This window comes from Plasmodium cynomolgi, chromosome 5 (genome assembly GCF_000321355.1).
Source record: "Plasmodium cynomolgi strain B DNA, chromosome 5, whole genome shotgun sequence".
In the NCBI taxonomy this organism is placed as follows: Eukaryota; Apicomplexa; class Aconoidasida; order Haemosporida; family Plasmodiidae; genus Plasmodium; species Plasmodium cynomolgi.
The window spans coordinates 792,728-807,519 of record NC_020398.1 but is presented as its reverse complement, the minus strand read 5'-3'; the positions used below and the strand labels follow the sequence as shown (position 1 = coordinate 807,519).

At 47.0% G+C, this 14,792-nt stretch overlaps 5 protein-coding genes across 5 annotated transcripts; 3 read left to right on the top strand and 2 right to left on the bottom strand.

Moving 5' to 3' along the window:
- Positions 1-250: 250 nt before the first annotated feature.
- Positions 251-1,732, top strand: PCYB_052880 (hypothetical protein; the record flags this gene model as incomplete). Its single annotated transcript, XM_004221169.1, has 2 exons — positions 251-1,195; positions 1,253-1,732. The coding sequence occupies 2 exons, from the start codon at positions 251-253 to the stop codon at positions 1,730-1,732; spliced, it is 1,425 nt and encodes a 474-aa protein (XP_004221217.1).
- Positions 1,733-2,915: 1,183 nt separating this feature from the next.
- On the top strand, positions 2,916-3,614 carry PCYB_052870 (adenylate kinase 1; the record flags this gene model as incomplete). Its single annotated transcript, XM_004221168.1, has 2 exons — positions 2,916-3,236; positions 3,402-3,614. The coding sequence occupies 2 exons, from the start codon at positions 2,916-2,918 to the stop codon at positions 3,612-3,614; spliced, it is 534 nt and encodes a 177-aa protein (XP_004221216.1).
- A 579-nt stretch (positions 3,615-4,193) lies between these two features.
- On the bottom strand, positions 4,194-5,096 carry PCYB_052860 (nuclear cap-binding protein; the record flags this gene model as incomplete). Its single annotated transcript, XM_004221167.1, has 2 exons — positions 4,194-4,754; positions 4,941-5,096. 2 exons carry the CDS (start codon positions 5,094-5,096, stop codon positions 4,194-4,196), a joined length of 717 nt encoding a protein of 238 aa, XP_004221215.1.
- Positions 5,097-6,528: 1,432 nt separating this feature from the next.
- On the top strand, positions 6,529-7,155 carry PCYB_052850 (coatomer zeta-1 subunit; the record flags this gene model as incomplete). The annotated part of the gene is made up of 1 exon (XM_004221166.1): positions 6,529-7,155. The coding sequence occupies one exon, from the start codon at positions 6,529-6,531 to the stop codon at positions 7,153-7,155; it is 627 nt and encodes a 208-aa protein (XP_004221214.1).
- Positions 7,156-8,927: 1,772 nt separating this feature from the next.
- On the bottom strand, positions 8,928-12,719 carry PCYB_052840 (protein kinase domain containing protein; the record flags this gene model as incomplete). Its single annotated transcript, XM_004221165.1, has 3 exons — positions 8,928-8,984; positions 9,243-10,118; positions 10,377-12,719. The coding sequence occupies 3 exons, from the start codon at positions 12,717-12,719 to the stop codon at positions 8,928-8,930; spliced, it is 3,276 nt and encodes a 1,091-aa protein (XP_004221213.1).
- Between the last annotated feature and the right edge of the window lie 2,073 nt (positions 12,720-14,792).

The window sequence follows — 14,792 nt, the reverse complement described above, 5'->3', positions numbered from 1 at the left end:
ACAGTACAGTACACAACATGACGAACTCGCGATTTCGTAATTTTACCAGTTCTCCCTGCCACCACTTCGCAAACTTGTAGCGTTTTTTTTTTTTTTCCGCGCCCTCCTTCAGTCCGTTTCGCCTTGGGGGCCCTCGAAATGTTGGGCGCTGAAGGGGCAACCTCTGCGGTGAAGCAACACCGTGGGGGAGGGGGCGGATATTCATGTCCGCTCGCACACACACCATAGAAGCAGATCCGCGCGCAGTAAAATGCATCTTCCACCTTTGAACAGCCTCCTACTGAGATGTTTAATTATTTTCCTTTACCTAAGTGGGTCACCAAATCGGGGGGTGCAGCTGGAATGTAGAAAAATAGTAGCCCACAAGAAGCAATTGCCCGTGCATGTAATCAATCCGATAAAGGGCGAGATCACACACCACTCGGGAAATTTCAAATTGTTAAGGAAACTGAATTTTATTTTTTTTAAAAAGAAAGAAAACAAGTATGAAATGAAAAATTTGGAAAACGTGCCCCTGTTTGTTGTAACCAACGAATTCGACGATGCAATTTTGTCGTTCACCTTGGACTACAACAGGGGTGAAAGGGGGGGGCAAACGGGGAGACAAGCAGAGGAAGAGATAGAGAAGCATGTAGGGAAGCGAAAAAGCGGGGACGAACCCCCCAATGGTGACGCACCCCCCAATGGTGACGCACCCCCCAATGGTGATGCACCCCCCAATGGTGATGCACCCCCCAATGGTGACGCATCCCCTAGTGACACTGCTAATTCACGGGAAGGATCCCCGCCCGTCCACGGGGACAGCCAACGCGACGATGTAACGCTCGAAAAAAATGGCCGCGAGGGGGAAGAGCTGTTTCCCCTGTTAAAAGTTAACCAAAACAAACGAAGAGAAATCAACTTAAAAAACATACACAACAATAACGCGGTTGGAATTTTTTTCTTCGATTTGAAAACTGCAGAAGCGTATAGAGATGATATATTACACTTATTTAATAAAAATTTAAAAGAAAAAACAAATAAGTTGTTCTTTGGGTCCAAAATCAAATTAACCAACTTGAAACATTTTCTGGAGCTTAAAAATTCCCACAGCAACACAATCGATTTTGTCCTAGTCCCGCATTACGAACAACTCCAACACGTATTAAAGAATAAAAAGGTTTTTTATGGCACCCCCGTGTACTACATTAATAAGGTAACTCTACATAAATCGGCGATTAAAAAGCGTTTTTATGAGCTGTTTTTTTGGCAGAGTTTGAAGAAGGATGTCCGGGTGGAGTTATATCCAAATGTGTTTCTAACGTACACACTGGATGGGTCGAGTGACGATCGTGCCTCCCTCATCATACAGCTAGAAACGCGAGACAAGAAAAAAAAGTACGTACCCATTTTCTTCTCCTACGAGCAAGCTAACCAATTTTACAAAATCTTTTTGGACAAATTTAAAGGCCATTTTCACGAATACTGTCTTCCCACTCCGCGCATCAATTTGAACTCCTTTGAAAATTTATTAATTCTATTAAAAATGGCCAACGAGGAAAAAGTACATCCTTTTTACAACATTTTTTTTGTGCCCATGGGCAGCTCCCCATATGAAGAAAAATTGTCTGCACAGAGGACCAACGTTTTCTCCTTTTACACGAAGAAGCTTTTCCAGAGAATAAATTATGACTTGTTCAGGTCGTTTAGGAAAAACTTGAATTATTTAATTGCGGATTATTTGTACGATTAGTGGGTAGAGGCGGGGGTGAGGAAGATATACCAACTGAAGTTGGTGTTACCATATAACTCCTCCGAGGCTATAATGCCAAAAAGGCATAGCCCATGATGCGCTCATGCAAATTGCGATGTGCAGTTTGATCTGCTCATGGGAGAAGCGATAAGAAGAAAAAAAAAAGAATAATATGTTTTGCATCTTCCCCTCCTTGACCGCGCTCTCCCCCAGTGGTGCCCCACTCTATGAGAATTACATTTGCGAACCGGGATGAAGCTCTTCTTTCTCCTTCACGAAAACACGTCAAGGTGCTTCCCCTTCGGAGTTCCGCCTCCAAATGATTTCTTTTTTTCTTCTTTTTCTTTTTTTCTTCTTTTTTTTTTCCCCTTTGCATTAAATTTTTGGCCGTTTTGATGCGCCCCACGTTGAGCCACGTAGATCCAAGTTGATCCACTTTGAACCCATTTTGAACCCATTTAATTTCTCCCCCGTGTCGTACTTATAGTGAACACGGCGAAGTGGGCGAATCCGAGATAGATTCAGTGACCGCGGTAAGTCACAGCGGGGTGGAGAGTGACACATGGCCAGGTGCAGTCACCTCGGTATGGCAAACGAGGTGAAGTATGATTATAGTATTCCACTCTGAACCCACTTGGCGCTCCCCCTGTTCATCCCACTAAACAATTCACGGAGAAAAAACGTCCACCTTCGGGAGAGCATCACACATTTGTTTTCACTTCAACAATGTGGTTGACTGACCGGAGTCCCCTCCACTTCGCACCACAGAGCGTGACGAATGGGATCTAAACTCCCCAATCCCCCCCCTCCAAGAAGGGTCCCCCCATTTTCAAACACACAAGTGAAGTGGCCCAAGTAGATGCAGTGATTATTGCAATGGTGTAGGAGCAATTAATTTGTGCATTACTGCATAGCTTTCCAACTGTGCTAACCGTTGGTGTAGCTACAACGGAGAGGGGAGACACGTAACTCATAAGCGCATGTACATATGATCATCAAAACAGACGCAGGAGAGGAGGTACCTACACAGAGAAAAGCGTCACCTAAACGTAGTCATATGAATGAGGATAAATCTCTGTTAGCATAAATCTGCCAACGTACAAAAAAAGTGTTAAATATTTGTACACCTACTTAGAAGAGTATTAACAAAAGAAGAAAAAAAACCCTAATGATCAGAGCAACTATGAAAGCAAAAGGCCCATTAAAAATTGTACTGTTCGGAGCACCCGGGGTGGGGAAGGGCACCTTTGCGGAGATCCTGTCCAAGAAAGAAAAGCTGAAGCACATAAACATGGGGAATATACTAAGGGAAGAAATAAAAAAAAAAACTACCATAGGGAAAGAAATCGACAAAGTAGTCACGAGTGGAAACCTAGTCTCAGATGATTTGATCGTACGGATAGTGAAGGACGAAATAACCAAGGTGACAGTACAGAAGGATAGCTATTTTAAGGGGTTCATTTTGGATGGATTTCCACGTAATTTATTTCAGTGTAAAGAGCTAGTAAAAATCACAAGCATCGATCTGTTCATCAATATACACATGCCACGGCATATCCTCATTAAAAAAATTATGGGGAGGAGAATTTGCAGTGAATGCAACAGAAATTTTAACGTTGCCCATATTCGAGAGGGCCCGTATGATATGCCTCCTATTTCTCCGCCCCAGGACTGTGAGAAGTGTAAGGGTAACCCAAAGTTACAGAGGAGGAGTGATGACAGTGAGGAAATAGTTACCCACCGACTGAACACGTACGAGTTGACCAACTCCCCTCTCATTAATTTTTTTAAAAACTCGAACTGTAACCTCGTCGACTTTGAGATAAAACGGGGGCTGCAGGACTTCGACAGCTTTTACCGCATCGTCGGGCGGCACCTTTAGCCCATCGCGCTGTTAGCGGTGTTAGCGGTGTTAGCAGTGTTAGCGGTGTTAGCGGTGTTAGCGGTGTTAGCGGTGTTAGCGGTGTTAGCAGTGTTAGCGGCGTTAGCGGGGGGGCTCCACGGTTGATTTGCTCATGGCGACGCCCTGCCGCTGTTAGTGCCAACCCCGGGGGTCTCCTCTCTCCCTTGTACACCGCGTAACAACAAAGACGACACAGAACGATCATTTTGATTTCCCCTTTTGAATTATCTCCCACTTTGTGAGTTTTTAAAAAAAAAAATACTCCAGGTGGGGGCCACCTTCACGCGTTTTTGAAACACTAAAAAAAAAAGGCCTGACGTGTGTGCGTCGGGGGGAGGGTTAGAAGCGGGAAAAACGGAGGACGCGCAATGAGTGATGCACAACGCGGATGCACAATGCTGATGCACAATGCAGAACTGGCTCCGTGTCGGGGGGAAGACAAACCATGCACAGCTGAATTCCCCAAGTTGTTACAAATGGTGAGGCGATTAAATAGGGGATCTTCTCCCTCCCCCAACCGCTGCACAAACCAACCGCTCCTAGAACAAAAGGGTAAGGTCACGTTCGCCTCTTCCCGCCCCTTTTCGAATGAAAGTTGTACAAGCCATTCGTGTTACTATTTTTATTTCTATTGTATGCCATCAAGTGCTGCACATTGGGGTAGAGAGTAACGGTGGGCTTCAGGTGGACGGGCCTGTTCACCCTAAAGTCTCCCGGTTGCCCATAAGTGCCGTACAGAGTGGTCCTCTGCTTCACATTCCTTTCATAGTAAGGAGAAGCATTCACACCGGCACTGTTAAGCTTTCTCTTTTTCGAAATTAAATTGCTATCAACTAAATGATCTAGGACTTGGGGTCGATCCTCGTCATAGTATTTAATTCTCTCGTCTCTTTTCTGAACTCCCGTTTTCCCACGTCCATATTTTCTCCTTCCGATAATGCCCAGATCCTCATCCACACGTATGATTCTTCCGTCGAGGATGGAATTGTTTAGAAAATTCACTGCTTGTGTGTACCCCTCTTTGCTTCTGTAGACGACGAAGCAGAAGCCACAGGGAGACTTCTCCGTGCGGTGCAGCCCCATGATTATGTTTTCCACGTTTCCCGCCTGGCGCATGTGCTGCGGGGGAGAAGTGGGGGGGGCGAAATGAGCATAGAGATGCAGGCGTGAAGATGCCGCATGACGATGCGGAGTGACGATGCGGAGTGAAGATGCGGCGTGACGATGCGACGTTAAGATGCAGGTTTAACGACGCACGTGTAACCACGCGGGGCATCTCCGGAACGCGCCGCTCCCCCTACTTACCTCATAAATCTGCTGCTCCGTTGTATAAATGGACAAGTTCCCAATGTACACCGTTTTGGAAAATTGAATTTTATTCAGCCAATCCTCATAGTCGTTGCAAAGGGCCCTATCGTAATACTTCCTTTTCTTGTAGACCTCTTCGTACAAATGCGACATGTTTTGTTTTTTTTTTTTATATTTCACTTTGGAGAAAAATGACTCGACCGAAATGGTTGCCTTGGGGGGGGAGTGCAGCGCCTGCCAACGCGCAGACGAGAATGCCTACGCCTGTTGCACGTGTTCCTCGCGAAATAGGAATCGTGTCTCCCCAAATGGATTGATTTTTTGCTAATCACTCGATTGGGTACGTTCGAGGGCTCTTACTACGGTCTCTGTTTGGCCAAATAACAGCGTAAAATGGGGGGGTAAACAAAAAAGGCGCACTCGATGATCTGCCACGAGGGGATTTTATGCAGACTTAAAAGTTAAGAACGCATACATACGTAATCGTTTTTATTTATATACATTTATGTCACACGAAATAGAGGAAAAAAACAGTCTGAGCAAGTACGTCACTTCAGAAAAAAAAAAAAAACGACTGCATTTGGTTGAGGCGCGGAAATTCCTACTTTACAGCTCCTGCGAAAAGGCAATTCGTTTGATTGGTTTTCTTTTTTTTCCCAAAAAATTATTTCCAATCAAAAGGTGACCCCAAACGGGTAAGGCAAAACCCCTAAGTGCAGTAAAAGAAAAAAAAAAAGAGCCCTCCCACAGGAGTAACGCTCATACATGTAGTGGTACCTGCCTATGCCAAACTGGGGGAAACAAGAAACTGCTATCCTGGAATACATACTAAACTGTGTGTTTTCTCCCCTCCGCATGAGTGAGGTTTGCCCCGTTATAGTCATACACCGAAGGAGGAAAAGAACCGCGAAAGTCGAGGTCCCCCCCAATCCGAAAATGTCCGCACGTTCAGTACGCGAGGTGAAATGAAAGAGAAGGCAAAAGTGGGCGACGAATTTGTTTGTGCGTAAATTTTGCCCGCTGCAGCTACGAAAATATTGCCACGGAAGTGGTTAAAAATGTGGGGAGCAGAAACGGGAAAGTAAAAAAAATAAAACAAAATAAAAGTAAAATAAAAAAATAAAATAAAAAGTAAAAAATAATTGAAAATAAAGCAGAAGGGAACGGAGAGTGCAGAAAAAACTTTCAGCCCCCTGCCATTCCGCGCTCCGCTTAGCTGCACAGGGCAGCCCAATACAGCAGTTCTAACTTGCAAACATTTATGCATCTTCGCAAGAGGGAGGAGCGTCCCTCGTACAGTGCGCAGAGTACACCTGAAGCTGTTCATACAGAACGAAAGGGAACTACTTTGCCTGTTTGTCAGCACGAGCTGGTGAGGTCACCCATCGGACAGCTCACAAGGGGTGAACAACGTAGCCGGTGTCCCCGTGTCCAATTCGCTATCCAAAAAAATTACGTGACGAAGAGGTAATCCCTAGCTGAGCAATTTTTGAGACCTCCCCAATTTGGCGAGCACGAGAGAGCGGTTCTCCATTTGGCGAGTGAAAGTGACTGACCAGCTTTGGGGATAACCCCCACGGAAAAGATGAAGGCCGTGTCGATAAGGCAGCTGAGCGCCATAATCATCCTAGATAGTTATGGGAATCGAATAGCAGTGAAGTACTACAACGACCAGCTCCCACCGAAGGGCGAAAGCAAATTAATCCACAACAGCTCAAGCAAAGACTCGATAAACAGCCCGTTCGAGGATACGTATAACAACTTGCGCACAGTGGAAGACCAGAAATTATTTGAAAATGACATAACGGAGAAAGCTAAGAAGCTGGGTGGGAACTCCAGCGAAACGGAAGTGTTAGTGCTCAATAAATTCACCATTCTCTATCTGCTAATAAATGATGTGAGCATCTACATCGTAGGAGACGAGAGTGATAACGAAATTATTTTGCATGAGATTATGCAGACGGTGCAGCAGTGCCTAGACAATGTCACTAATAATCAGATCGGGAAGAAACAACTCCTGGACAAACTGGACTCAATTTATTTAATCCTCGACGAAATTGCCGATAGCGGAATCATTATGGAGACCAACCCGAATGTCATTATAAATCGATTGTATATGCACGAGAGCGACTTGCATGAGCACACCCCCCTCAACCAGGCCATCTCCTCGGCTAAAGAGAATATAATTCGCAGTTTGCTCAGCGGCACGTAGGGCTGAGCGAGCAGCATCGAGAAGAATCGAGCATAATCGAGCAGCATCCAGCAGCATCTAGCAGCATCCAGCAGCATCCAGCAGCATCCAGCAGCTGCAACAAGAGAGCACACACGCTCTCCTTTTTTTTAAGTGACAAAAATTTTTAAGCGTTACGCCTCCCCCCCTCCGATTTATAGAGCGCCGTCATGCAGCACCGCCGTGTTTTACTTGTGGCGACGTTAAAAGGGGAAAACGCACAAGGCAGCCACGAAACGAGGTTATCAAAAAAAAAAAAAAAAAATCGTGGAAGCCACAAAGCGAAGCTATCTTCCCCATGGGGGGCTAACTAGCTTGGCAGTCCCTCCTAAAAATGATCCAGAAGAAAGGGAACGCCCGTGGGTGCAAGCACATTGTACGGCCGCCCATTTTCCAACTGCACCTTCATGAGCCTTTTTACACCGCTTACCAAACGGACCATTTAATTCCTCTGATGTTAAATTTCTCATCCATATGTACCCATGTGCACCGTTGCAACATTTCGTGGTTGTACGTAGCCCCTTCCTTCTCTGTGCTTTCGCCAAATGAAGCATTGGGCGCAAAACGTATGCACACGCGAACCGGCCAATCGGTTGCCAATCGGTTGCGCGCGGTGGGGACTTCCTTCCCCAGCAGAATTTCCACCCCACGTTACAGCTTTCTTTTTCGCTCCCGCTTGACATCCTCTGCATCCAGCTTGTGTTTTTTCTGTTCCTTCAGTTGGTGCTCTTCGTTTCTGTTTGGGTTGTCTCTGCTTCTCCGTTTATGCGGCTCTCGCTCTCTATGTCGATCTCGGTCTCGTTCTCGGTCTCGTTCTCGGTCTCGTTCTCGGTCTCGTTCTCGGTCTCGTTCTCGGTCTCGTTCTCGGTCTCTTTCTCGATCTCTTTCTCCTTCCCGGTCTCTCTCTCTATCCCGATCTCTAGCTCTCTCCCGCTCCTTCTCCCTGTCCCTCTCTCTATCTCGCTCCCTCTCTCGTTCTCTTTCCCTTTCTCGCTCCTTTTCCCTTTCTCGCTCCCTGTCCCTCTCTCTATCTCGCTCCCTTTCCCGTTCTCGCTCCCATTCCCTTTCTCGTTCCCATTCCCTTTCTCGCTCCCTTTCCCGTTCTCGCTCCCATTCCCTTTCTCGCTCCCTCTCTTGTTCTCTTCCCGTTTCCCTGCGCTTGTCACGCTCCCACTCCCTTTCCCGTTCCCTGTCTCTTTTCCTGTCCCTCTCTCTACCCATTTCTCTGTCCCTTTCCACGTAGTCTCTCTTGTACCATTCCCTTTCCCTACTCCTATCGTGTATGCTCCTCTCCACCCTACTTGTGCTGTCCCTCATTCTGCCTACCCTTCCACGGTAACTATGAGTAGGGTATCCACCCTCCCGTATAGACGAATGCCTGCTCCTTTCAAAGCTCTCCTCCCGTCTCCAGCGAGTGTCTCCGCGGAAGCTACTATCCCGTTGAGTTCCATATTGACCATATCGTCCATGATCCTCCTCCATGTGCTCTTCCTTCATTTTATAATTGTTCCTTTTTTTCTCCTTCGCATCTGCTACCCTTTCGTGATCTTTTAATAAGGGTGCTTTTTCCCTCTCTACAGCTGCGTGACGATGATCAGATTTTTTAAAAGCGTCACTCGGAGGAGCTCGTCCACTTAGTTCAGTCCTACTTGAATGGGTTAACCCATCATGGTTATATCTACGTGGGGGTGTTGCCTCCCTTCTGCGTCTTTCCTTGCCATTCGCATGATGCTGTGTCTGTTTGTTAGTCTCCATCACAGTTTGCACCTTTTCTGCGTTTCTTTTGTTGGGAACTCCTTGGTTCTCCTCCGCTGCGAGGGGGAAAAAAAAAGTGACATATGGGGAAGCGGCGCATTTAAATGGTAATACACTAGTGCAGTTAATAATACATGTGATTCTTTGCAGCTAGGCAAATGTGCCCATTTCACCAACGCAACTGCCTTTGCGTGGAGTAACCTACCCGTTGGGGGTACCGGGGGGTGGCACCGTCCGGCTGACGCAGCAGCAGAGGACCGCATGAGCACCTCGCCATATCGACTGTAAAAAATAGCCCTCCTGTAATTCCCTACATTAACGAATCTAAAATTTTCTTGGACCTTCCTGTAATTTAATTTTGAAATGTCTCTCTTTTTAAAATTTTTTGTCATGAAGCTATGAGCAGCTTTTATATTATTTCGTTCGCCTAGTTTTTCTGGTAAAGGGTTGGTGGTGAACCAGGGATGGTTCATTGCCTGTAGAGCGGAGAATCTCTCAAAGGGATTCCATTTTAGGAGATTCTTTATGAGATCTAATCCTAAGTCTCCTACACCTGGTATGCTTCTAATTGCATTTTCTACTTCACTTTTTTTATTTTGATTTATATTGCTCAAATTATTTGGATGCACCGGATTTAAGCTTGGGATATTCCAGTTGGGTAGATGCCTTAGGAACTTAATTTCTTTGTTGTTGGGGGCTCCTATTTTATTAACAATAATTTTGAGGATATCAGTTTCGTTGTCTGCTGAAAAAATGGGATTACTTGTGAGTAGTTCCGCTAATACACATCCACAGCTCCACATGTCAACTGACGATGTGTAGTAATTCGATCCGAGTAGCAATTCTGGGGGTCTGTACCAAAGGGTAATAACTCTATTCGTCATATTTGAGGGAGTTACATCTGCGTGGAATCTAGCTAAACCAAAATCGGCTAGCTTTAAGATTCCATTTTTATCAATTAACAAATTAGCTATTTTGACATCCCGGTGGATTATACTATTTTTGTGACAATAATTTAATGCTCTGAGTAGCTGCAGGAAAATATTTTTCACCTCTCCTATGGAAAAGAGATTTCCATTTTTATATCTTTCTCTTTGAGCTCGCTCGTCCCTTAGCAGCTCACTGTACCCTGATAGGTCAAACGGCACATACTCGAATACCATCCAGATAGACGAGTTCGTCTCGGCCTTCTTGCGGAATGAGGGGGGGGCAGAAGAAGAAGAGGAAGCCACGGAGGAGGAATACGACGATGATGAGTGGGACGATGACGATGAGCAGGACGATGTGCAGGACGATGCGCGGGACGATGGGGCAACCGCTCCTCCCGCGGAGAGGGCCTCCGAGGGAGAAACTGACCTAGCGAACGACGTGCGGGACGAGGACCGCCTTACGGCGCCGCGCATTAACTTAGAGGAGGCCCGCCGCTGCACCTGCTGCACCTGATGCACTTGCTTCAACTGCTTCAATTGCTGCAGCTGGTGTAGCCGCTCCGACGTGCTCGGGCCACAGGGGGACGCCGGGAAGGCCTCACTGGGGGGTAGTTTGGTGTAAACCACCCCCATCAACTCCACAATATTTTTATGCTTTAAGGAATTCAAAATGGAAATTTCTCTTATGTAGGTTTTGGCTAGTCCCTCTTTGTTTCCATTTATTTTTAATTTCTTCAAAGCCACCCTCCTGTTGTTTGTAATGTCCTCCGCCATCCACACATCTCCGTAAGCTCCCTGACCTACTTGATGTACTTTTACAAAATTTTTTACCTTCATTTTTACCTCTCCTTTGAGTGAGTTGATTAATATTTCGTGAACACCTTGTCCACATTTCTTTGTTTCGACTTTTGCACTCCTTAGCTTTGCCTTTCTCAAAATTTCTTTTTTGATTCGAATAATGCTATCCCGGGTAAGCTTCGTAACGGTATTCTCCTTCATGTCCGAGCTGTACAGGCCGCTCACCCTCTTCGTGCTGCTCACACTATATACTCCGTCAACTGTGTAGTTGACCTGGTGCGCTTTATCGGCGCTGTTCGTCTCTGTCAGGTCCTGCGGGTTCAGCATATACGACGCCAGGGAGGAGCTCGGCGTGTGAGCGGTATCCGAAGTGCGGGGGTTCTTGGGGGTCGCGCAGCTACGGCCGGCCTTACTTGAACCGGGTTCATCGGCTACACCGATGGAGTGCGCTACACCGACGGGGTGCGCTACACCGGTGGGATGTGCTACACCGGTGGGATGTGCTGCACCACTGCAGCCTATCTTGCCAAGGCTCTGCGTGCCAGTGGGCTTGACCGCTCCTCCCTTGGCCCCTAAACGGGTGAAGATTGTTTCTTTTCTGAGGCTCTCCGCTTGGCCTGGTTTTCCCAAAGTGGCGCTTGAGCATTCCCCTTGGTTATCCTTGCTGCTGGCATCCCTGTTTCCGAAGAGGCTGCTCCTGCTGTTGGACGTCTCCCTGCTGGTTAGGTTAGCGATATTCTTCGCATCACTGGAGAGTGCGCTAGGTGCGGCGCATCCACCAACCACGGAGTTGGTCTGGTTGGTCGGGTTGGTCTGCTTATTCGGGTTGGTCTGCTTAGTCGGGTTGGTCAAACTCGTGTCCATCGAGCTGGAACAGTTCGTACTTCCCCTTGGGTTGACCTCGGCAGCACTCGTTTCGCCCCCACGAGGGATCCCCCTGCCTTCCAGTTCGCCGCCAGCATTGATTTGATCACCTCGTGCGCTGTATCTCCCTCCGCGTGTGCCACCAGTTCTGTCCCCACCCCTGTGGCTTATCCCCTTCCTCCTCAACACCCTGGCAACTTTACCCATGTGAACCCTCTTGGAGCCCTCCAAAAAATCTATTTCCTGGCGCCCCTTCTGCATAATCTTTTGCAAAATCTCTGTCGTTACATCCTCACGCTGACCCATCTGCCAATTTCGAAACCCGCTCGTCATGTACATGTCCCACAAGTTATTCAACCTTTTACTAATTTTTTTAACATTTTTTTGTCCATCCTTACTTGAGTGCATGATTTTGGCTAGTATGTTCTGTGGGTCTACATTAGGTGGGCCTCCCAGTGATGCTGCCTCGCCTTTCTCTGAACCATCACATTTGGTTCCACCTCTCCCAGGGCAGTTACACTTCGGGCAGTGAGGGGTAGACGTTCCCGCCTGCTCTGGTGAAGTCGCCAAAGAGGAGTGTTCCTTTTCCTTCTCCTTTTCCTTCTCCCTTTCCTTCTCCTTCTCCTTTCCCTTCTCCTTTCCCTTCTCCTTTCCCTTCTCCCTTTCCTTCATCTTCTCCTTCTTCTTCCTCCCCTTTGTGCGTCCCCCCAGGGTACCCTTCCCAAACTCGTGCAAATAACGCAGGAACAATTCTTCATTATCCTTCTCCCTTGACGAAAATTCATTTATGTTGTTAAACACTTCCCTCACGTCTTCATCCCTTAAGCTGTCTATGACCTCCTCGTAATTTTGCCATAATCTCTTTTTAATTTCCTCCTTTTTCAAAATAAAAAAATCATTAATAAGTTTTTTTTTGAAAATAGAAATTTTGGACAGAAAGGACGATGGGCAATCCACATTTTTTAGAAACTCCTTTTTTATGTCTAACTCTAGGGTATTCGTTTCTAGGAAAAAATTTTTTTTGCCGGAACAAAAGTGCGTTCCTGGCCCCCCCCTGAAAATTTCGAGGAACAGATCCCTCCTTCGATCTGGGCTTCTACCCTTTCGATCTGGACTTCTTCCCGTTCGACCTGGACTTCTTCCCCTTCGATCTGGACTGCTTCCCTTTCGAAGTGTGTCCTGATCGCTCTGTTGGTTCATCGTTTGGGTAGTCGAGATGTCACAGCCGTGGGAAGGTGAATCCTGAGCTCGGTGAATTGAGAACAAATCGTTTAGCCCTCTTGCGGCACCGTTATCATAATGGCTAGTGGGGGGGGAAAGGCAAAAGTGTTAGGGGCACACCTGCACGGTTAGACTTGTACAGGCAAAATTGCACAGGCAAATTTGTTCAGGCAAACTTGTTCAGGCAAACTTGTTCAGGCAAAATTGTACAGCCCAACTGACAAGGGGAAGTTCTACTCTCACTCGCTATGCACACCCGTGCATGACATGTGCTCCCCCTACACAACAGAGGCTCTGCCAATTTGTGGAGCAACTCATATGGGCGGATTCGGCCCCCCTTGCTCTTCCCGGTAACGCCAAGGCAGTCCTCACTAATGAAGACTGCAAAAGGGTGAAAACAAAATGGGTTGCACAAACGACTGGGGAAAATGCCAATCGGGCTGGCTTTTCCTCTCGGAAGGTCTGATGTGAGGACAGTGGTTTTGGTATGCGGTGGGGGGGCAGTGTAGCAGCGGGGTGGAGCAGCGGGACGAAGCAGTGGGACGAAGCAGTGGGACGAAGCAGTGGGACGAAGCAGTGGGACGAAGCAGTGGGACGAAGCAGCGGGACGAAGCGGCGGGACGAAGCAGCGTGTTGTAGCAGCGGGACGAAGCAGCGTGTTGTAGCAGCGGGACGAAGCAGCGTGTTGTAGCAGCGGGACGAAGCAGCAGGGCGCGGCAACTACGGGTGGGGCACCTCTCCACGCAGCACGCACAAGTGACGATCGAGCGATTACTCCGCTGCAAGTGACGCGCAGGGGAATAAGAAGCCCATAGCGCGTTCGCGGCTGCCCTCAGCCTAACAAAGCCGTAATGATAAAAAAAATTAAAAAAAAAAAAAAGTGACTAAAAAAATTAATAAATGGTGAGGGAAGAACATTAACAAAAGAAACCATTTCGAATGTGTCACTTTACCACCCTACTATGCCTGACGGGGAAAGTGCAAAGCATCGCCATTCAACAAAGAAAAAAAAATAAAAATAAAACAAAATAAAATAAAACGTACGGAGAGAACCACATTTCGTGGCGGTATATCTCATGCACAGGAAGGACCAAAACATTTTACAAAAAAAAAAAATGTCTCCTATAATGACCCAACTGGCAATCTAAACAAAAGATTCGCGAACTCATCTCACCTGATACGTTGCAATTTGACCCATTACACTCGGGGAAGGAGATCAACATAAGAGCTCACACAAAATAGTGTCGTCCCTCAGTCGAGTGTTCAGTTCACGCAGCGCCACAGCGCAGATAGGACTGCGTATGCTTTTCCATTTCTTCTGAATATATTATATCTACATTGGGAGCTTGACATGGGTCGAAAAATCCACTCATTTAGTGAGGACGCGTCCATCATATTGAACCCATGGGGGGAGGAAGTGAGTCAGTTGGTCATCGTAACAGCAGATGGTCGGTCATCGTAACGGCAGATGGTCGGTCATCGTAACAGAACCTTATAGGGCAATGCATCATCGTCTGATCGAGCAGCCCATCTCCGGTTCGTCATACCCCAACGTTCATGTGACCCCTAATGGGAGCCCTCCCAATGTTCGCTGCAACAGGGGCGCAAGAATGTAGCCGAGATAGAGAGACGTAACGGAGGGGAGAAGCAGAGGAGAGACGCCCCTGCTTGTGGGTACTTTCCCCGCAGAAGGCAAAAAATGCGCAAGCGAACCGATTAAGAAGAGACCCCTAGTATGGTGCACTCGTTCTAAATTGAACCCTTCTGAAACCCTCGAAAGAATTATCCTGTAGGTAGAGTGCCTCTCGCTAGATATGTATCATTTATTTTCCCCCTCTCTTGTGGGATGCTGTCATCCACCCTAATGGACCAGATAAGAGCCCCCTTCAAAAATATAACTCGCACTGTTGAAATGAAGCAAGTGCACATAACTTCTTCTCCTCTCTCCTCGAATAAGGGACACGTCTCGCAGGGGGTGACGATACATCCGTGTAGGAACACTAAAATGATGTGTATATCTTTATGATTGAAATGAATTAAAACAAAAAAAAA